General features: G+C 47.4%; 4 protein-coding genes across 4 annotated transcripts; 3 read left to right on the top strand and 1 right to left on the bottom strand.

Moving 5' to 3' along the window:
• Nucleotides 1–1,022: 1,022 nt before the first annotated feature.
• On the top strand, nucleotides 1,023–4,115 carry PtA15_18A354 (uncharacterized protein; the record flags this gene model as incomplete). The annotated part of the gene is made up of 16 exons (XM_053164884.1): nucleotides 1,023–1,552; nucleotides 1,636–1,744; nucleotides 1,812–1,868; nucleotides 1,948–1,991; nucleotides 2,079–2,214; nucleotides 2,286–2,319; nucleotides 2,403–2,523; nucleotides 2,592–2,727; nucleotides 2,800–2,854; nucleotides 2,947–2,993; nucleotides 3,088–3,122; nucleotides 3,209–3,434; nucleotides 3,514–3,598; nucleotides 3,689–3,743; nucleotides 3,818–3,905; nucleotides 3,972–4,115. The coding sequence occupies 16 exons, from the start codon at nucleotides 1,023–1,025 to the stop codon at nucleotides 4,113–4,115; spliced, it is 1,902 nt and encodes a 633-aa protein (XP_053028849.1).
• A 982-nt stretch (nucleotides 4,116–5,097) lies between these two features.
• Nucleotides 5,098–7,096, top strand: PtA15_18A353 (uncharacterized protein; the record flags this gene model as incomplete). Its single annotated transcript, XM_053164883.1, has 6 exons — nucleotides 5,098–5,133; nucleotides 5,205–5,239; nucleotides 5,316–5,775; nucleotides 5,887–6,021; nucleotides 6,090–6,394; nucleotides 6,496–7,096. 6 exons carry the CDS (start codon nucleotides 5,098–5,100, stop codon nucleotides 7,094–7,096), a joined length of 1,572 nt encoding a protein of 523 aa, XP_053028848.1.
• Nucleotides 7,097–12,526: 5,430 nt separating this feature from the next.
• PtA15_18A352 (uncharacterized protein) lies at nucleotides 12,527–14,358 on the bottom strand (the record flags this gene model as incomplete). Its single annotated transcript, XM_053164882.1, has 5 exons — nucleotides 12,527–12,844; nucleotides 12,943–13,158; nucleotides 13,242–14,113; nucleotides 14,196–14,246; nucleotides 14,307–14,358. 5 exons carry the CDS (start codon nucleotides 14,356–14,358, stop codon nucleotides 12,527–12,529), a joined length of 1,509 nt encoding a protein of 502 aa, XP_053028847.1.
• A 209-nt stretch (nucleotides 14,359–14,567) lies between these two features.
• On the top strand, nucleotides 14,568–16,000 carry PtA15_18A351 (uncharacterized protein; the record flags this gene model as incomplete). The annotated part of the gene is made up of 7 exons (XM_053164881.1): nucleotides 14,568–14,576; nucleotides 14,645–14,924; nucleotides 15,001–15,030; nucleotides 15,111–15,395; nucleotides 15,473–15,600; nucleotides 15,696–15,794; nucleotides 15,923–16,000. 7 exons carry the CDS (start codon nucleotides 14,568–14,570, stop codon nucleotides 15,998–16,000), a joined length of 909 nt encoding a protein of 302 aa, XP_053028846.1.
• Nucleotides 16,001–21,403: the final 5,403 nt, after the last annotated feature.

Here is a 21,403-nt window from a genome sequence, read left to right as displayed (position 1 = left end):
TCAGCAACGATATTGATGCTTCTCAACCTTTACCCACGGAGAAATTGCTCTCAGCAATTGCAGATCGCATCAAAGCTGTCCAAGTCGGCGGGGCTCCGAATATGGAGGCAGCGGCTCAGTGGATGCTCAAATGTTTTTGGGACGGGCGATTTGGAGGCTGGACATGGTTGATTGTGGAAATTCTGGAGTCTTGGGGATGTTTGTGGTACATGTTTATCACATCCTGTTTTTTCAGATATGTGTTTTTCAAAATAACGGAAAAGCACAAAAAAAAAACTATTTTACCTGCACCAAAAAAACAGATTTTGTATGGAAGTCACTCTGGGTCACGGTACCCCGCCGCTTTTTGGGAGAGGCATTTCAAACGAGGCCGATTTCCCCGATACACACGCCGGGGAAGCCAACATCAATACATAGCAGAGTTGCTCTGATCAGCATTTGCATCGGGAGATATCAGCTGACATCGGGCTACATCGGGTTACTTCATTTGAACGCGAAGATGCATCTTTCTGATGCCCGTCGACTTCAACAACTAAATTCCCAAAAACCTTCCATCCACCCGTAGTATCAAATGTTACATAAGTTGCCCGGCTGCGAGCTGCTGTGAGAAGCATCATCTCAGAGTGAATGGAGGTTTAAAGTCAACCAAGCCTTATCAGCAACAGGCGACCTGGTAAAGAACCACTCCTCCAAGGGTCCAATTTGAGCTCGAAAAAATCTTGACCAGTTGGTCTCCGCGTGGTATTGCGAGCTGTTGAGAGTCTAGGACCGAGAGGATTGAAAGGTGTGAGAGGCTGCAAGTCAATTCCCGCAGGGCAAGGAAATGTTTTTTTGTATTGGTGGGTATCTGGGGGACATCTTGCTGTTTCTCGCTGTTCTAATCTTGAACCACGTACATAAAGACGTAGGCCATAGCTAGCTGGCGGGTCTCACTTCCACTCCGCCGCCAACAAGCTCCATCCTACACCACCTTCCTTACACGGCTGCAACTTGCAAGCCAGCCCCTTTCCCCCGCTGACACGATGTTCATCACAGCGCTAGGGCAGCCAATCACGCTCCTTTTCAGTTTACTCGGCAGTACCACAGCCCAAGGATTCCGTTCTCCCTTCACTGCTTCATCCCTCTCGAACCCGTTAGGATCCAGGTTCTCGACACCTAACGGGGATTTCCAAGGAGCGTCTCCTTTCAATCGCTTTCCACAGAGCGCAGCTCATCCTCGGTACCCCTCCTTCCCTCAGGCTGGTCTTGGTCAACCGGGCCAGAATGCTTTTACACCTGCCATGGGCCAACAGCGCGGCTCTCAACCCGGCATGAGCGCGCAACCCGGCATGAACGCGCAACCCGGCATGAATGCGCAACCCGGCATGAATCCGCAATACGGCGCTGGAACCGGCCCTTACGCGAATCCGCAGTACGGCTCTCAAACCGGCCGGCCCGCGACCGCCGGTGGCTCAGGATCCACATTTCCCTTGCGGTTTTCTTCGCAAGCTGCACAACAGTACTATGTGGATGGAAGTAAACTACCATTTGTCGAGTTCGCCGCTGGTCCCAGGTAGGATTTTTCCCCTTCCAATGCTGTTGCCATCTCGTAGCTGATAGCGGTGGGGAACGGCCGAAATCTGTTTCCCAAATCAGCTATGCAGGTTTGATGCCCTTATCTTCAGATCCAAATGAGAAGCGCAAATTTTTCTTTTGGTTTTGGCCTGCAGCTCAGCGCGTCGGGGCCAATGACTTGACATTTTGGGTGAGCGCACATCTCCATCTGAAACATTTTTTTTCTTTGCCAGTCTGATAAATTGGTTTCTCTCCAGACCAACGGCGGTCCAGGCTGTAGCTCTCTTGAATCGATGCTACAAGAAACCGGCCCTGTAAGTTCCGCTAGGTTCCTACCTGACTTGGAGGCCAAACTGCATTAAAGCAGTTTTCTCCCCATCGTTCTTCTTGCAGATCGAATGGAGATTTGGGCAAGCTCGTCCGACACCAAATCCATAGTGAGCAGAATGTGTGACTTTTTCGTATGAAGAATGTGTTATTCTGATATGAATTTCCCAACTGTCCTTTCCCAAAACCAAATTAAGCTCTTGGACCAATGCCACTTCAATGATATATGTGGAACATCCTATTGGCACAGGGTATTCAGTTGGTAAACCGACAGCAACCAATCAGACCGACGTGTCACGAGACTTGTTCAACTTTTTCAACCAATTCCTTCAGGTCAGTTAAACTTGTCCCAATCGTGCATTTGCTTCACTTGAACCTAAACATCTAAATTTGTCCGCCTCTAGGTATTTCCAGAGATGGGCGGCAAGAATCTTTGGCGTGCGTGTGATTTCATCCAGCCTGCCTGCACCGTTTCACTATTTGCTGGTCCTATTGCGAGCTGACGCCTTTTAAGAACACAGTTAGCGGAGAATCTTACGCTGGATATTACGTCCCCTACCTGGCTGATTACATTTACGCCTACCAGTCGCGCTTGAACTTGAAGCTTCAGGGCATGTACCTAGTGAACCCGTCCTTGTCGTGGTATGCAAGACCTTACTTAGGTTATGATAACTGGCCCCGGCTGACACCGAATGAATTTGGCCTTACAGGGTAGTGATGCAAGAACAAATCCCCATCGTCCCATTCGTCAAGCGATACGAACACGTGTTTGCTTTAAACAAAACCTTTACGGCAACTATCAACCGTCTGCATCAAGAATGTGGATATGCCGACTACCTTGCTAAGGTTTCCCAGTTCTCGACAGGTCTTCTTTAGTGTACGATGTTGCTCACCATGTCGCTGTTTTTACTTTGGCAGTACGAAGTGTATCCGCCTCCCCGAGGTCCGTTTGCTGATCCTAGGGTCGGATCCTGTGAGTAAACGTCACCAAGTCCAAACTACTAACAACCGTTTGCGCCATCAGCACTAATCTTCTCGTTAATTATCGCGTCTTGTATCAAAAAGTCAATGAAGGCCAACAATCGAACATGAGCTGTGATACATTTAGCATGGTATGTGGAGATGACTGTCAATTTCAAATATAAGATGCAATCAGAGAGCTTTCACCATAATCGATGCGTGACTGAATGACATGGTTTAACGCAGGTTTACGAAGCAGCTAAGCTGGCTAACCCAGGCAAGTGAAATACGATCAGTGGAACGTTTCCTTCTGATGATTGACTTATTCTTGGCTCGTCTGATACGTTTTTCAGCATTCAACGTATAGTAAGTTCTTTGTAGTTTCCCTGGCATATTTACACCCCAGCAAGTTGTTCATGAAGAGACTATTTAACAGTCAGGTTCTCGATATTCCACCCGCATTCTGGGATGTCCTTGACGCGCCTCAGCGGTGGCCGGGGATGCAAGGTGACGCAGTGTACTTCAACAGGGATGACGTCAAACAAGCGTTGCATGTGCCGACCAATGGAAAGTGGGTCGAGTGCACACACGGAGTAAGCTGAACATATCCGAGTCCAGATCCTCTATCAAAGTGTCTCGAATGAAACGACCTGATCATCCCGCATTGTAAAGGTATTCCCCAATGGAGACCAATCCCTCCCTCCAGTTTTTACTGTGTTACCCAGTGTCATTGACAGAAACAAAAGATCCGTAATTGGTCAGTCGCTTGACTCGCTAATGACCAGCATCATACGCTACAACTAATGCTCATATTTTTCTTTATCTCATTGACTATCATTTCATTTAGCTTCCGGACTAACCGACATGGTGATAATCAACCAAGGAACTAAACTGGTCCTGCAGTTGAGTACCCTTTTCAGCAATTGTCGTCTCCGAGCCTTCATGAAAATTCAATACTGATCTCTTGATTACACAGAAACTTGACATGGGGCCATGATCAAGGATTCCGCAAGCCAATTAACACAGACTTCATCATTGCAGGCCAAGGTGCTACCGGACGCTTCGTAAGTCATCTCTGGCCCTTAGAAGTGAAAGTATTCGAGAAGATTAATGCTGATTCAATTTTTCAGGCTACCGAACGCGGCCTGACCTTTGTCGAGCTCGAGAAAGCCGGCCATATGGTTCCGCAATACCAATCACGAGGAGCCTTCCAAATCCTACAATTTCTTTTAGGGCAAGTTGCTTCCCCTTCTGCAAGCTGGCCATCCACCTAAATCTAGCAAAAGTCTCCCCTTGATCCCGGAAGTATTGCTACTCCACTTCCGCCTCGGAAATTTAGCCGTCTTAGTTGCATGAGAAGTTCAATTCGAGCCTCTAATCATTGTTTGCGGAGCCCGGTGTTTTCTTCTTCTTTCCCTGGACTCGTGATCTGTTCCTTTCTAGTTATCTTACTTCTCTTGTAATCGTTTCGCTAAATATATAAGTACGCTCGTTTTCACTCCTTGATAACCACCCACCCTTGAAATACATCCTTCGTGATTCAAGCAATATCCAACAATCAATTGACCACAGGCAGCAATCAGGAGTCTAGGAGACTAGAACTAGTCTTTCTGAGACAGAGGGCAATGTTTGACCCAAGAGCAATACGTAGCTCGTACATCTCTTGTTGAGAGATGTAAATAGGATAAAGAACAGGGCTAGACGGCCTGAGAGCTGTAGAGCTGATAAACTCAGGCATGGAAAAGCTGAAGATAAATGAGAGTGTATGATCCACTCCTGTGAATAATTAATTTTGGAGTGGGTGGCAATATGCACAATTCCAGCAAACCCAGCTTCAACACCATGCTGTGCATGCTAGCATATTTTTTGATTTCAGTTGGATCTTGCTTCCGAAAGGGCCAAACCACAACTCTTTTCAAGGGAAGTCTGATTTTAACAGGGTTTGATTGCTGCGCTGCTGTACGCTGAGAGTCAGAGGTGTCTGAAACTGTGTATGGTGTGCTGCGATGCCGAATGCCGATGAAGGAATGGGGACCGAACCCTTCGAGACGGTTCTGGAACTTTTCTGGTGCAGCGCCCGGCGGGACGAGTCCAGAATCCAGATAGCCGGGTGCACCGGGCCCTGTGATATTTCACCAACGCATTACATACATAGCATCGGTGTCTGGTAAATCCACGACAGAAACTCGGAACAATCTCCATCAGGTACCACTACTATCCTCAACATATCTCGTCTTGCAACTTCGATTCAACAAAATGCCCCTCAACTATTCCAAGTGGGATGCTTTGGAGGTACGCCTTTAATATACAATTTTCACAGTCTGACCATATCACGTCCGCTGAATTTCATGGTTCCGCTCCAGTTATCCGATGACTCGGACATCGAATGCCATCCAAAGTATGTGGGGATGTAGTTGGCCTGATTTGCCTGCCCAACAATGGCTGATATCACTCTTAACGTTTCTTTTGGGCAGTGTCGACAAACGAAGTTTCATTCGTCTCAAGCAGCGTCAGATCCATCAACAACGAGATGAAAGGAAGATCAAGATTGAGAGTCTCAAGAAGGAGGGACCGATGAACGCGGCTCTCCTAGAAAAGATCCAGGAGCTTGTGGCGAACACTGCGAAAGGCGGAGCGGACCATCTACGACAGACGGCCTCGAAGCTTTCAGCTGAGGGACATGCCAAGCCACCTTCTTCCGATGAACAACCATCGATAGACCAGATGATCTTCAATCTGATCTCGCAAATTCTCACCAAGATTAAAGACACTTCCGTGGCCGATCAAGACGCCGCTGCCGAGAAAGAACTCAACTTCCACCTCACTCGACTCGCTGATCGCGAAAAAAAGCGCAAGGTCGAACTGGAAAAGGAGGAATTCGAGGCCCAAAGACATATCACTAGCGAGGATATTCACGATGGATTCGATGTTTCGGTTCGCAGCTTCTTTTTGCTTTCATACATCCCCGGAATCACGCTTCGGATGAATATTGGGTTGCTCAAGAGTTCTCATCAGATCTAACATCACTTGCCATTTTTTGTTTAGCACGTCGACAAAAAACCTTCAGTTGCCATCGATGAACCAATCACTGCACCTTCTCAATCCAAGTCGACCAAGAAGGTCAAGAAAACTAACATTGAAGTGTTGAACCCCAAGGCCAGTGCAGCCAGCCCAGGACAAGTTTGTTTTAAACCTATTATAAACCGTTTGGATGGCTCTAGGCTGACAATTTTTTTCTTAAAACGCAGGACAGCAACAGCGAAGGAGAGTCAGATGATGACGATGACGACGACGAAGAGCTGCCACGGCTATCACCCTCAGCACAGAAATTTGCAAAGATCAAATCATCCGACTATTCCTCTTCCCTCTCAGCTATCCAAGCCGACCCTTCACTGTACCTTAACGAATCAACAACTGATGCGTTGCTTGTCGAAGCGTTCGAGTCGGAGATGAAAGGCAAGAAAACCTATGCCAAGAACTGCGTTCACCAAGGGCTATTGTTGCAGTATTGTCGAAAGCTAGGCAGAGACGGTGTCAGTCTCTTCTTCCGCAAGTAAGTCGCCTGATCTTTCTCATTTCCGTTTGATGCTCGATTTCACCATCTTCCGGTACCTGTCTTCGGGTCTACCTAACCTGGTTTATTTGCACTACTAGGATTGGCTCAGGTGAACCCAAGGCGATGCAGGTCTTCATAGATGATGTAAACTCGACATACGACCGGATATCGAACCGATGTGCGGTGATTATAGCGGAAAGATCGCAGGAGCCATCACAGAAGGAGCAAATCCAGCTAGTGCCAACGAATCCGACGACGTCGATCACCTTCGAAGTGCCGGAGGGCCCGCCGCCGGAGAACTTAGAGCTGAAGACGGAGGACCCGGCGGAGGCGGACCAGTTGGATGTGGAGGAGGTCCGCAAGTTCCTTTGGGACCGTTGGAACACCTTCAACCAGTTCCCCAAGAAGCTCCAAAAAGCGCTTAAATCTATGCAGCTCGAGCAGGTCAATCAGGTCATCGGCGACATGGATATCCCCGAGGCTGAGAAAATCGTCCAGGACCTCGACCGTGTCGGGATCTTGTGCTTCAGTGAGGGCGGCATCATCGATAAGACTGGGGCTGGAGATGCCGACACTAGCGCTCTCGCTTCGGACCCCGCTGCAGCTAATCCACAACCAACTGGCTCTAACGGCCAAGTAACCCCTGCGGATGGCGCTCCCGCCCAGGCTCAAGTTGTCATTCCTGATGAGATAGCCTAGTTTTGTTTTGATCGACTTACCCAACCGTACCAACCCAAAATGCACTTAACATGTGCAAACCTGACATTTACTCTCACACTTATTTTATGGGGTTCGTGATAGTCAGATATCCACCTAGCATTTTTATTAGCTGTTGATCTTACTTCAAATTCTGTATGATATTATTCTATCAAGCTCTATCTGCTGTGCATTAGTTCATGTGTGTCAGATGAAGAGTTACTCAGCATGGGGTGCTTGAGCGTGAAATCATCAAGTCTCCCATGAGCGAGATGGCGCAGCTGGTAGCGCGCTGGGCTCATATTCAGTCATCTGAAGTCACCCAGAGGTCGTCGGATCGAAACTGACTCTCGCTACAAGTTTTGGTGGGACATGTGCGTCTTCATGTTTTGGGGTGTTGGAAGCAAACTTACCACCTTTTTTGGGGGCATACAGCTGATGTGTAAAAGGTTGCTGTTTTCTGCGCTTGTTTATTTTTTTTTGCGACCCAATTTTTTTTTTTCACCCCCGAATATTTTTCCCCCGGCGGGGAAGCCCTGGTCACGCCCCGGCCTCCTCAGCTCTCCAAAAGCACCGGCCGCAAACCGCCGCAAACCGTTGACACCGTCAAACAACGATTTTGGGTTGCCTACCACCATGGAACAAGGTATGTATTTTTATTCTTTTTCTTCTTATCTTTGATCTGTTCCATTGAATAATCATTGTTTTCTTTTTTCTTCAGACTATTCCAGTCTCATCAAGCAAAGCGGGTCGCTAGACGAAATTGATGAGTGGTTGTTTGGCCCCAAAAGTCCAAAAACTCCGTCCCCAGCCGCTGATCCCTCAAGCACGTCAAAAAGCCCTTCAGTAACAGTTGTTGGCTTGGTATCAGAACAATCACGGGAACCAACCTCAAAGGATCAAGCTGAAAGTGACAAAAAGGTCAAGATCTTGCTTGATTATTGACTGTACGTTCCCAAACCAAAAGCCATAATGTCTGGTTAAGCGACAAAAAGACAAAGGGTCCCGGCCAATGATCCCAAAGAGAAATACACAAAAGTTGTTCCTCAGAAGAAAATTTACTTTTCTTGGAAGGTATCCAACAGCGATCTCACAGCTTTCAAGCGTTTTGCCATCCACATGATTACTACTCATGATGCAAAACAGTTCGGGACTCACGCTCAACTTCGCGAAAACAAAGGAGAAATTGATTGGTACGCAATCATTCCTCATGGTGGGCAATTCCAAGAGAAGAACAAGACGATGGTGGATGAAGCCAAAGTACTAGCCGAATTTCTTGAGGTGGCCTCAACTAGAAGTTCAAGGATAAGATTACCATCTTATTGGTTCAAAATGATCCCAAGGTGGCTGCCGAGGTGTGTAGTTTCAAATTTGATCAAATTTAAATCTATTCGCATTCTAATTTGCAATTTTATGACTTTTTTGTTTCATTACAATCAGAGAAACAAAGCTTTAAGACAACTATCACGGCAAGAACGGGGTAACAAACAATCGCCAGAGCCCAAGCCTTTGGCTGGCGCAACTCATGCGCAAGACATACTGAACAACATGTTTCAGATCAAAGCGACCCACATCCCATGTGAAAGCTTGACCGGATCCCACGAACTTCCAGTAATGATCAGCCCAAACGATCCAACCCGTTTCATTGCACTCTATCACAATCGAGTGGCCCTTTGGGCCTGAGCCATGGCAAGTAGCTTTTTATATATGTATTGAATCATTTTCTTTCGTTAATAATCCTTCTTAAATATCTTTTTGATTTACAGGCTAATAACCCCAAGATAACCGTGCACAACCCACCAAAAGGGCCAGGGTTCGAATTCCAGACAAAGGAGGAGTACAAAAGGCTCTCAAGCCGACGTCAAGAGCATGAAACCGATGCTAGTCCAATCAATAAAAGTACTAGAACGCCCCAAAACACCGGCAGCCCCACACACATATCGCCTGCAAGTAATGCCACTGAGATCTTGCCTGCAAGTAACGTCAACCCAAACTTGCCTGCGAATGTCTCGAATGTCTCCCCGTCGCTGGCAGCATTGTTTCATGGGTTCGGGATTGGTGGCTTTCCCCCAATGATGGGTTGGCCAACTTCATCTTGGGTGTGGGGGCTCCCACCAAATACTTACACATCCTACCACGCAATGCCTGCAGCCGCCGCCGCCGGTTTTCCGACCCCCGCCGCCAGTAATCTTGCTGCAGCCGCCGGTAATCTCGCTCCAGCTGCCGGCATTCCCGCTGCAGCCACCGGCATTCCCGCCGCCGCCGGTTTTCCGACCCCCGCCGCCAGTAATCTTGCTGCAGCCGCTGGTAATCTCGCTCCAGCTGCCGGCATTCCCGCCGCAGCCACCGGCATTCCCGCCACCACCCCCGGTATTCCCGCCGCCGCCACTGCTGCTTTTCCAGTCAGTCAGGTACCAGTGCCTACTTCGTCCCCGGCCCCCTCAGACGATTCTGTGGATATCAGCGAGTACTTACACTTCTGCCACGTGGATCCAACTGACGAAGCCCTCAAAAAGGCCCTAGAAAAATACGGAATCAATCACTATTCAGGTTTCAAACACTTCAAGCCTGAAGAGTTGGAATCCGAGGGGGTTAAGAAGAGCCACGCCCGGTTGCTTGTGGGCAGCATCAAAAAGTTTGCCCGCCATCTCCGAAGGCGCCGCGAACAACTCCATTAAAGTGACATTGTAATTTTTCTATCTATCCAGTTTTTTGTTGTACTTGATTCCTGCTTGATTTCCTTTCTTCTCTCTATCTCTCTTGATCTCCACTAAAAAGGTACACTATGTGATTTTATCCTGCTAGAAGTTGAGCCCAAAAAATTGTTGTCTTGATGAATTGAATGCAATATCAATGAATTGTTGTGTTTACAATCAAAATATCAGATTATAAGAATATCACAAGTTAAATTGTGTTTTGCTTATAAAAATATCAAAAGTTCAATTGGTTGTGAATGCTAAACTTACGAGCATCACAATGAAATGAGCATTTTTTTGGTGATTTATCATACATAGCAGGGGATCAATTGAATTCATTTCTAATGTCTCTACCATACATGTTAATGGACAAAATACCCCGCGCCAAGAAAAAGTTTGCGAGTCAAGTCGGCTGTAAAAACAAAACTAACAAAAGCTTCAATGACCTCGTAGTCCTCCTCGCCACCCGTAAGTAGATCCTTGTTGCGTTGCAAAGCCGACTTGTAAACCGCAAAGCCCTTCTCAATCGGGTTTAAATCGGGTGAATAAGCAGGAAGATACTGTAAAAGACACCCGCGTGCCTCGACTATTTCTTCGATGCGACCGTGGTGGTGAATCTGTGCATTGTCCATGACAAGCACACTACGAGGTCCGGGAAATGGGTTCATTGATGGGACCTGATCCAAAAACTTGCATCAGCAACGAAGCCCAGAAGAGAAATAAATTGCTTTGCTGACCAGAATGTGTTCCAGGAAAAATTCAAACGATGTCCGATTCATCGTTTCTTCCTGGACCATGTGCACAACCAAGCCATCGGAGGCAATAGCTGGGATGACGTTGTACTGATGGGTGCTCCTCTCGCGCGGCACCCTTGCGGTTCTCTGGCCAACCGGAGCCCAGCCTCTCGTTCGCATTGCCACCTCAAGCGAGACTCCCGATTCATCTAAGAATGAAATAATTATAAGTATTAGAAAAGGTTCAGGTTGTTACTAGATGGAAATTACGTGCCTGTAAATACTAGATAGGAGGCTGGCACACAGCTGATCCGCGAGATGTAAAAAGCCCTGGCTTTGGGGTCCTGACGAGGGTTTACAGTTCTAATTGTTTTTTTGGACATGTTTAGTCGCTTGTGAAGGGTTTTAGAAATGGTTTTTAGGCAGACCGAGATCCCATGCTCCTCGACTAACGCCCGCTGGATTTCATCGAGATACACGGTCGGTTTTTCGGCAATCATCTCTCTGATGAAATCAACATCTTCGTCCAGCAATTCAAATGGCCGGCCTCAGGTTTCATACGTGGAGGGATCACATACAACGGCTCGTGTCCTTTCGTACAGATTTGTCCATCGTCAAAGAGAATCGACACTGATCAAAGAGGCTAACGAGGTGTTGATCTTGGCTAGAGTCTTCCCATCGAGTGCAGCTCTGATAACTGAGTATTTGAACTCAGCAGAGTACTTGCGATAACCCATCTCTACAAATCGTAAAAAAATCAGTACACGGAGATGAGATTTGGCTGGCTCTTCTGAATAATTGAGTTGAAAGATACACTCACCAGCTGATTTAATTTTTTGTTGCTGGATGGTTCCAACAGTATGCGGCCGAGGTTTAGCGGGCTTGATTGTTGGTGGTTGAGATTTGGCGGGATTGATGGTTTGCGGCCGGCCGGTGTTGTTGGTGAGCTGAGGAGGCCGGGGCGTGACCAGGGCTTCCCCGCCGGGGGAAAAAAATATTCGGGGGTGAAAAAAAAAAATTTGGGTCTCAAAAAAAAATAAACAAGCGCGGAAAACAGCAACCTTTTACACATCAGCTGTATTTCACAAAAATCTACACACAGGTGCTGTTCAGAATGGACTTCTTAGCTTTTGCCACAAAAGATTGTGAAAGGGAAATAGGCATTTAGCTCTTGGACCTCTTTCAAATTACATGGCCGGAAGCCTCCATAAATATGTACCTATATTAGCACTGTTCACGTAAGAAATCTATGACCATGTGAGAGATATACATCAGCATACTTTCCCAGCCAAATTGGCTGGCACAATGGGATAAACTTTATTTCAATCTTGCTGATGTTTAGCTTACGTGAACAGTGCTATTGTAGGTGCCCTGCTCCTTTTGGTTGGATATGGTTCCCCATTTTATTTGGCAAGATTATGACCCCATAATATTTGGAAAGATGGCCATTCAAAAGTTTTGAATCACTCAAAACAATTGTAACAAAATCCAGACATTGAACCATTCTCAATGCTGTGTAGGATGGCAAGAAACAATCTAACAGCCAACCCCCGACCCCACTCCTGATTGTGAGGATGTGATCTGTGGAGATGGGCTGCACAACAACCGAAGATTATAAAAGTGAAGCCAATACTTCAATGGAGCAGGTACAAGGAGTAAGATTCTCATTAAGCACCAATCAAGTATGGTGATTGTGTGACTGTAAAGATGGTTATCTAAGATAGGCTGACACTGGCAGTCCATCACCCTGTCTTATCCAAGTCAAGTAAGTATGAGCAACAGACAACAACAATACACGCAAACTTGTCCCACAGTCCTCATGATGCACATGTGTCTTACACAGGATCAAGATCTGTCTTTTCCCGAATAAATCTGATTCCAGCCAGAAAATTGATTCATATTATTTTTCTCTTGGAAGCGGAGGAATGATTTCTTTTCCGAGTTTTTTTTGAGACCGAGGTGTATGACCCGGATTCTATGCTCATGCTAGATGAGAAGAAAGATCAGAAGACTTGCCGGACGTTAAGATTGATTCTTCCGCCTTTCTGGAACCACTGGGCCCAAGGAGGGAGGAGCTCAGGGGATTGTTGAAGCCAAGCGGGCAAGCTATGCTCGATGATTCTGGGCACGCCATGGAAGTATCTACGACTGGGCCCCGACATGATCAGGCCGTCGCCGCTCTCAAGCTTGATCGCCAACGGCTCTTCCTCTCGGCTCGGAGAGATCAGAAACATGCATGCTTGGCCGACGGATAGCGAGACTAGTGGCGCATCCGTCGAGACTTCCGAGTGGTCGATGTGCGCCGTCAGCGCATCTCGGTACTAATCATCCCCACCCCAGAAAAATCATACCGGGTGTCATCAGTCGTTGCAGTTTTGTTCATTTTATCCTGCTGATATGCAATACTCTTACACCTTACCTGATAGAAATTTATAACACCAGCTTCTGGTTTATAATCCGTTTTCCAATCGTCAGTCGAACTATCTTTTTGGGTATAAGTGTCGCCTTCTTGCTCGAATTCACCTTCGATCATGTCCCAAGGAATCACATGATTGACCAAATTTTTGCAAGTTGATTGGACCAGATTGCTGATCGGAGTCGGCTCCCTTTCAAAATGATACGTCTTTGTTGGCCACTAACTTAAAAGAATTACCACCGCCATTTATTTTTTGAGTATGCGAGCGCCTGGGAGCTGAGGATAAACGGGACGCAACACACATGATACTGCCAGCCGATTGTGCACCATCTCAGCTTGCCGTTCATCCAGACGTCCCGGATATGTATCGGCTCAACTGTCTTCGAACTGGTGGGATCTTCCTTCGGTCGATCGTTCCGAGCAACTAGGAAGTTCTCCGAATTGATCGGTTCGAAATCGACCTTCTGTCTCCGACTTTTGTTAGCGGTTTCTTGCGACGAAGAGGGCTTTTCGGCGGGTTCAGGGTTGGAGCTCGAGGGAGTGATTCGGGGGTTGAGGATGAATTGGGCGGCTGTCTCTGAATCTGTATCTTCAGGTTGCTTTTGGTTATGATCCGACCAAGTGCGATATAATTCATAGATCCCAGGCTCATAGGGCGTTTGCCAATGCGTATCGATGTTGGTAACGTTAGGTTTTCGCAGCCCGTTTGTGAGACAATCGTCGACCAGGTCAGCTTGTTGATGTGGGCAGAGGTAAGAGGGTAAATAAATCAAGCCGGGGTATTGTTTGGGGAACGTGCAGATGCGTTGCGAAGTGCGAGGATGACAGAATTCACAGGGTTTGATGGATTGGCTACTGGTCGCGGGTAAGGTGCGGATCTGAGCCTGGATGGATTGGGCATGGTTGGGCGTACTCCATTCAATTTCGACAGGCGAAAGAACGGTGGAGAGATGGGTCGACGGGGGGATCGAATGGTGGCCGAATCCAAGGTTATAATCTGGTTCCCAGAGCCTGCGTTTATAATATTGTTCGATCGTGCGAAAGAGCGTAGGATTTGACTCAGGTTCTTGATAGTCTGGCTGTCGAGACCGACTGAGATGGTAGTTCTTCCTCATCTTTTCTAGCTTCTTGCGCTCATATTTGGTCGTGGCTTTCTTGCCGACTTGATTGGTATCTATATTTGAATTAAAGCGATGTCATTGCTTTTTCAGCATTGCTCTGTAGCTCCACTGTGCAGAAGTGCCTTGATATCTGACCTGGAAGATCTCTCTCGTCCTCGGCGTTTCCATTATAATTGGGCGCAGATTCTTTGGGATTGAATGGTAAGTAATGAGTGAGTGAAATTGGCATGTGAATGTGGTACTCACCAATATCTGAAGATTTGTCGACCGATGCTGGTTTTGGTTGAGGGATGTCCATCTGCCCTCTTTTTCCACTCGCTGTTCGCTTTTCTTTCGGTCTGCACTCCGCACCCTGGCCTGTCACTCGCACCGCCCTGTCACTCTGCTGTCAGAGCTGTCACCTGGCACAGCTTGGGAGTTTCACAGGCGCATATATATAACCGCCCGGCCCCACAAACATTCCTCCTCTGGAAAGATTCCATCGAAAATCCAATCCTATCGAGCAACATGGAGAACGTAAGCACCTGAGCTCATTGAAAACAATTTGCCTCTACTCGGTCTTACAATGAGCTGTTTTTTCGTAGCTGTTTCGACATAGCAGCCAAAAACAATCCAATAACCGATATGCCCCGCCCGCTGGACCACCACCAGGCCAATCGGTCCCCCATGGCCAAGCAGGAAATTACTATGGACATTCGCAACCAACATCACCCATTTACCCCGGCTCTAATAACCTGCCGAACCAGAACCAATACCAACCCCCTCCCGGACCACCCCCACCCATCCATGATGCCCCAGGCTATGGTAATCAATTTCAACCAGGCGCAGAAGACCCTCTAGCGATGCTGAGTCGGTATGATACTGGTTTGTTACTTGAACTGTTTTCGGAGCCATCTAAACCTATGAAACCTGGCTGATCGAGCATTTTTACCTCATGTAGTCATCTTGGTTGATGATTCCGGATCAATGGGTAATTTAATCTAATCTATTTATGCTTTCAAATTGCAGCTGACTGACGATCATCCCGGTTTAATTTCGTCAAATATTCAGAGATGTTTTGGGATGAAACCCGAGATGCATTGGGCGGAGTGGTCGAGAAAGCAGTGCAGTACGACTCGGATGGGATCGATTTGTTCTTCTTCAACGACCCCCAGCACGCTTTGAACTGTAACTCTCCAGACCAAGTTCGACAAATCTTTCGAAATGTCCTTCCCCGACGATCCACTCCAACGGCCGCCTCCATCAAGAGGGTCCTCGACCCTTATCTGAACCTGCTTCACCAGTCCAAGAATGGTGGACCCATGGTCAAGCCAATGAATCTGATCGTCTTAACAGGTGTGTTGCCGCTCGTTTGGAGATTGGCTCCTAAACCTTTCGTACTAATCTTTTATTGTTTGCGCCCTGATCTACAGATGGGGAACCAGATCGAGGTCAAGACCCAGAGCAGGCCATCGTCGAGATCGGCCGGTATCTCGACTCGAATAGGTTTCCATTGAATCAACTTGGAATTTCATTTGTCCAGATCGGGAATGATCCCGATGTAAGTCCGTGTCGCAGTGAATATCTTTGAGCGAGCCAGACTGCCACTGATGGACCACAAAATAAACCCATCCTGCTATCTACCCTTGAATAAAGGCCACCCGACATTTGATAGCACTCGATGACGACTTGAAAGCTAAACACAAAATTAGGGACTTTGTTGACTGTACTCCATATCAGGCAAGTAATCATACGGCAAGTGATCTCTTTTGCTCCAGCTCCCACCGCCGATCTTTTCACTGGTCTCTTCCCACATCCTCCGTCTGACTGGTTCCTGAACTCATCATTGTTAATACCTTTTTCAATTTGATTGCCAATTACAGAACGTCATTACTTCTGACTTTATCTTGAAAGCTTTGATTGGTGGCGTCAATCGCAAAATCGACCATCTTCGCTTATAATAATCGGCCTTCCAAAAAAAAAAAAACATGGGCAGACACGATCACGTTCACCAAAAGTCGTTTTGCCAGGAAACCGACATGCACATCAATACCTTTCTCTACTTCAACATGTGTACGAATAAACAGTTTCAGCAATACTGGCAAGATGCATTCAACAATCTTAAAATAAATTGCCACCTGTTGACTCAACTTGTCTCAAGAATGTCAGCGTTATAATTACACTGTACTATCCAAATACCTTCACTCAATGACCCTCTTATTTTTTGATACTCTCATCCAAGTTGCTATCACTATTTCCTCAGACCTGCCATGTATCACCTATGACCTCTCCAATATCTCAGTTGTTGTTTGATTAACCAGTGTTGCAAATTTATCCAATACTATATCTTTGAGCAGATGTCTATCTCATCCACTTCTTCCTCTGAATGGACGACTTCCCTTCAATTTACAAGGCCTTGTAATGTCAGATCTGGCACTTGTAAAGCTGGATCTGCATCCCCTTGTTTTAGCTTGAGAAGCTTTTCTGCACGCTTGAGATCCCAGAATACCTGCCAGATTTACAACCCCAGGTATTCCAGCAACTTAATTGGCCTCATCCCCCATTGAATTAACCTGGTCATCAAGAGTAGACATCCAACGCTGTAACCAATCCAATAGCCCGGTTCACGTTGGACCATTTTATGCTTGCGGCTAAATTCATGGTTGCTGAATGATAAAATTTTGGTATAAAATTGGATTGCTGAAAGATCAGATTTTAGCATAAAATTTTAGGGTTGGGCTTTAGGCACGCCAAAAAAATGCCGGATGCACACCAAAAAAGGCGTGAACTCCGGACCACTCTAAGATTTTTGGAGTGGAGGATTGTTCACTCCAAAACCAGCCCCCATTTGGAGTGCCCAACCCGGCACTCCAGGCTGGTATGGAGTGAACACCCTGCCACGCCAAAACCAGCCACCCCTTGATAGCCGGTCTGCACCGGCCATTGAGGGCAGTATGCACACTTGATGACCGGCACAGGCCGGCCATTGAGGGCAGTACACTCGATGACCGGCGCAGGCCGGTCATTGAGCGGAAACACCCCTCTTGATGACTGGCAAAGACCGGTCATCGAGAGACACACTCCTCTCAATGAGGATCCATCCCTCTCGATGACCGGTTTGTACCGGTCATCAAGAGAACACACCCTCTTGATGACCGGCATAGACCGGTCATCAAGAGGATATATCCCTCTCAATGACTGGTCTGTACCGGTCATTGAGAGGGATTTGTCCTTTCAATGAGCAGGATAGACCGGTCATTGAGAGGGGGTGTCCTCTTGATGACCGGCCTATCCCGGTCATCAAGAGGGATCTGTCCTCTCGATGACCGGTCTATTCCGGTCATCAAGAGGGGTGTGTCCTCTTGATGACCGGTACAAACCGGTCATTGAGAGGAGTGTGTCTCTTGATGACCGGTCTATGCCGGTCATTGAGAGGAGTGTGTCTCTTAATGACCAGTCTTTGCCGGTCATTGAGAGGGGTGTGTCCGCTCGATGACCGGCCTGCGCCGGTCATCAAGTGTACTGCCCTCGATGGCCGGCCTGTGCCGGTCATCGAGAGGGGTGTGTCCGCTCGATGACCGGCCTGCGCCGGTCATCGAGTGTACTGCCCTCGATGGCCGGCCTGTGCCGGTCATCAAGTGTGCATACTGCCCTCAATGGCCGGCGCAGACCGGCCATTGAGGGGTGGCTGGTTTTGGCGTGGCAGGGTGTTCACTCCATACCAGCCTGGAGTGCCGGGTTGGGCACTCCAAATGGGGGCTGGTTTTGGAGTGGGTTCGTGAATTTTACAAAACTTGTTTCACAAGGCTTATGAATTGTGAAATATATAGGTTGGAATTTTACAGGAAGTATGGTGTAAAACATATTTTTCCAGGGCTTTCGGACTTTTCTCAGCCCTTGTAAATCATACAATGTAATACATACGTTGCAAACATACTGTGTACAGGAGAGTTATGTAATATTACACTGTATGTTTCACAAACCTCGTGACACCACACCTGGAATATCAACATTTGAACACAGATATGTAGTTTTCCGGCGTACAGGTTACGAGCCTTGTTTTACAAGCCTGTATTTGGCCGGAAAAACATACCCCCTCACGATGATGGTCAAAATTTGCACGCCTCAACAGTTTGATTACGATGGATGCCCAGCCAATTATAGGTCTGTCCCCCCCACCTCATTCATTCTGCCTCCACCTCTGTGTTTCTGGCATTAGCTGATTTATCCCTCCTTCCGGGCTTCTATTTTCACCTCTTCAAGTCTGTGATTATTCCAGCCATGTTGGACAGCGGTAGCAATCACAAAGATTTATCCCAGCCGTACTCTCCTCCCAAAGACCCTGAAAACAAGCCAATAAATGGCAGAAAAACTTTCTTTGCCCCTTCTGGAAACGAACAAACTTTTATTGACCACGACTGCACTCTAGATGACAAAGGGTATCCATTGTATCCGAACCGCCAGACCATCTTTGTCGAAACCCCAGAGATGACCGTCCACAACTTTGGGCATGTAGGATTCCCCAAGACTACAAGTGTTGATTGGCGAGCCAATAGGTCCTGGAAAGGTGTCCGAATGTATTGCCTTGGGGCTCTTATCTGCAATCAACCAGGTTGCCAGTGGGTGGGGTCTCCGCCAACTGCCAAGGGTGTGATTGAGGAATATTTGGAGATGTATGTCATCTCATTCATTTCTTAGTTGCAGCTCATCTGTTTTCCCTGCTGACACAATGGCCAATAGGGATCCAAACAAAATGGCCAATAGGGATCCAAGATGCCCCGGTTCTGCCGGAAAATGCCCCGGAAAGGTTGGACATCAAGCCTGCAAGAACACCCTCATCCAATTTGACAAAAACAAGCTAAACGGCTGGGCCATTCTCTGTCACCACGGCACTCACAACCACCCATGGCCAGCTCCAAAAAAGCCAGACCCCCTATCAAAACTTAAGCTGAAAAATGAGATCAAGAAGAATCCCAGTGCAGGTGCTTTCAAACTGAAAGTAGGTTCTCCTTTGCCATCTTTGTTCATCACCATTGCCCGGGATTCTAATCCAATAAGAAATGATTGAATTCTGCAGTTAGGCAAGCCCACAGCTCCTTTGAACCCATTCAAGAGTGTTACCAAGATACACAAAGCATTTGTGAATAGCAATCAACTACATTACCATTGGCGCCTCATTCTCACTGAGCTAGGGATCAATCCAGATAAAGGGGGTGCTGGTGTAGGCAACAAGTTTCTGCACAACATGTTTCATTGGAACCAGTAAGTCTGTTTGCATACAACTTTCCCCGTTGAATGGCAGCTGATGCATAGATTCTAGCGTGGGTCTCCTCATCATCTCAGCGTCCTTCAGACCCGGTGTGGAACATTTAACCTTCCAAACCAAGTGGATGGCGGAACGTCTGGTCACCCGCGATCACAACAACAAGGTATACAGTGGGGGACTCCTATCTGACGTAACTTACAGGCTGTTTGAGACGGGCTATCTACTATCAACCTCAATGTTCTGCAAGGAGACCAGTCGCTGGATACCTGTCCAATTATTGTGGATCTGAGGGCTCAGCGCCAAATACTACCAGGCACATTTCACCACGCTCTTTGAGCAGTTTCTTCAGCCTTCTTTCAGTTTCTTGGATTGGGAGACACTTGTCCGTCAGGTTGTTGACTTCTTCCTGGCCCAGAGGGAGGGATTCATCTTGGCTTACATGAAGGTATTCAGTGTTGCTGATCGTCAACAGGCGCTGTCAAAGTTGAAAGGGTGCCACAAGCATTTTTGAGCTCAAGTCACCCGTGTTAAACGTAATCGGGCCGTGGTCCCACCTGAGCAAGAGGTACAGTGCTTGATTTACTCTTTGAGCCGGCTGGTCTGACATGTCCATTTGATTCACAGGAAGAATTCCAGAAGCTCTGCCTCGATCTTTTGGTCTTACCCAAAGCAGGGAAGCCAACTCATGACCAGAAGATTGACAAGCTACGGCGGCTCTTCCCAAAAACAAGACGTTGGTTAGACTGGTGGACCATGGTGGATGTCAAGGCTATCTTATTTCCTTCAAAACAAACAATGATCTCTGATTCGGGAAACGGCAAAGACAACCTCCCAGATACCACAAATGCACAAGAGAGTATGCATTGTCTATATTACATGATCAGGTTTGTTTCTTCCCTTTTTGATTCAAGTTCCTTCTACCAACGACTAACCATTGCCATGTTTGAGTCTAAAGTGAAGGTAAAAAGTGTCTGATAATCGGCATGGCCCAGCTCTACGCGTTTGTCAAGACCCTTGAAGACAACTGGCATGCTGTCATGCGGGGAGTTTCAATTGAATACGGCGCAAAGAATAAAGGGCAGCAAGACCTAGCTCCACCAGGAAAAATTTCAGGTCAAATGGGGGCAGGTGACGTGAAGGCATCTCCAGTTCAGTCTCCATTCCAACTCCACTGGGCCCACCACTTGTACTGCTCATGCAATGAGCTCGTTTCATGTTCAGCTAGTCTGCTCACCTCCATGTATGTACTTGGTTAGCACAGCTCATCAACACATCAGGCCATATTATGCTCAGAACATGTACATACATGTATGTATGTATGTATGTATGTATGTATGTATGTATGTACATACATATATACAAATGAGCTGGGCTTTCCCCTTCTCTGGTCATCCAGCTGGGGCTTCCCTTCACTCAATGGCACAGCTCCTGCTTGCAATGATACAGGGGCCTCGGGGTGGACTTGGCCAAGCCCTTGCATTGAGGAGGACAACACAGGGCCGGTGTGTATGGGCCATTGAGCAGAGGCAAGCCTCCCTGGATCACTGGATGGTGGACATGTGTACCGGTCATCAAGCGAAGCCCCGCTGGATGGCCAGTATGTACGGGCCATCAAGTGGTGTCAATGGCAATTGCCATAGTCAAGAGAGATCCTTCTCAAGGTGTAAATGCATATCCTTGCAACTGAAGCTGAACAAAAGTCTGAACTCCAACTTTTGAGCTCAGGAGTTCAGGTTGGTGGATGAGCTGACTCAATCTTACTCACTGGTGCGCAAATGAGTAAAACAAAATGTTGCACAGAGTCATGCTGAAATTGCGGCAGAGTCTCAGCCTGTGTTCCTTCATGTCACCTGCCCCCAGTTGACATGAATTTTTTCCCGGTGCTCTGTCGATTGGTTGGCAGAAACCACCCAAACGCAACCCTGCCAACTGCAAGAAAGCTGAGCTCAATGACGGTCAAGCTCCCAACACTACCGCCGCCTTGCTCCCTAAGAATTCCGGAGGCCGGCCTCCCGGATTGCGCAACTTGATCAAGGACTCAATGACTACCTACATCTCTTACTTGGCTTCAGACGCTCCGGCAAGGAAGTTTTGATGC

Source organism: Puccinia triticina, chromosome 18A (assembly GCF_026914185.1).
Source record: "Puccinia triticina chromosome 18A, complete sequence".
Lineage (NCBI taxonomy): Eukaryota > Fungi > Basidiomycota > Pucciniomycetes > Pucciniales > Pucciniaceae > Puccinia > Puccinia triticina.
This window is presented reverse-complemented; position numbering and strand designations above follow the sequence as displayed.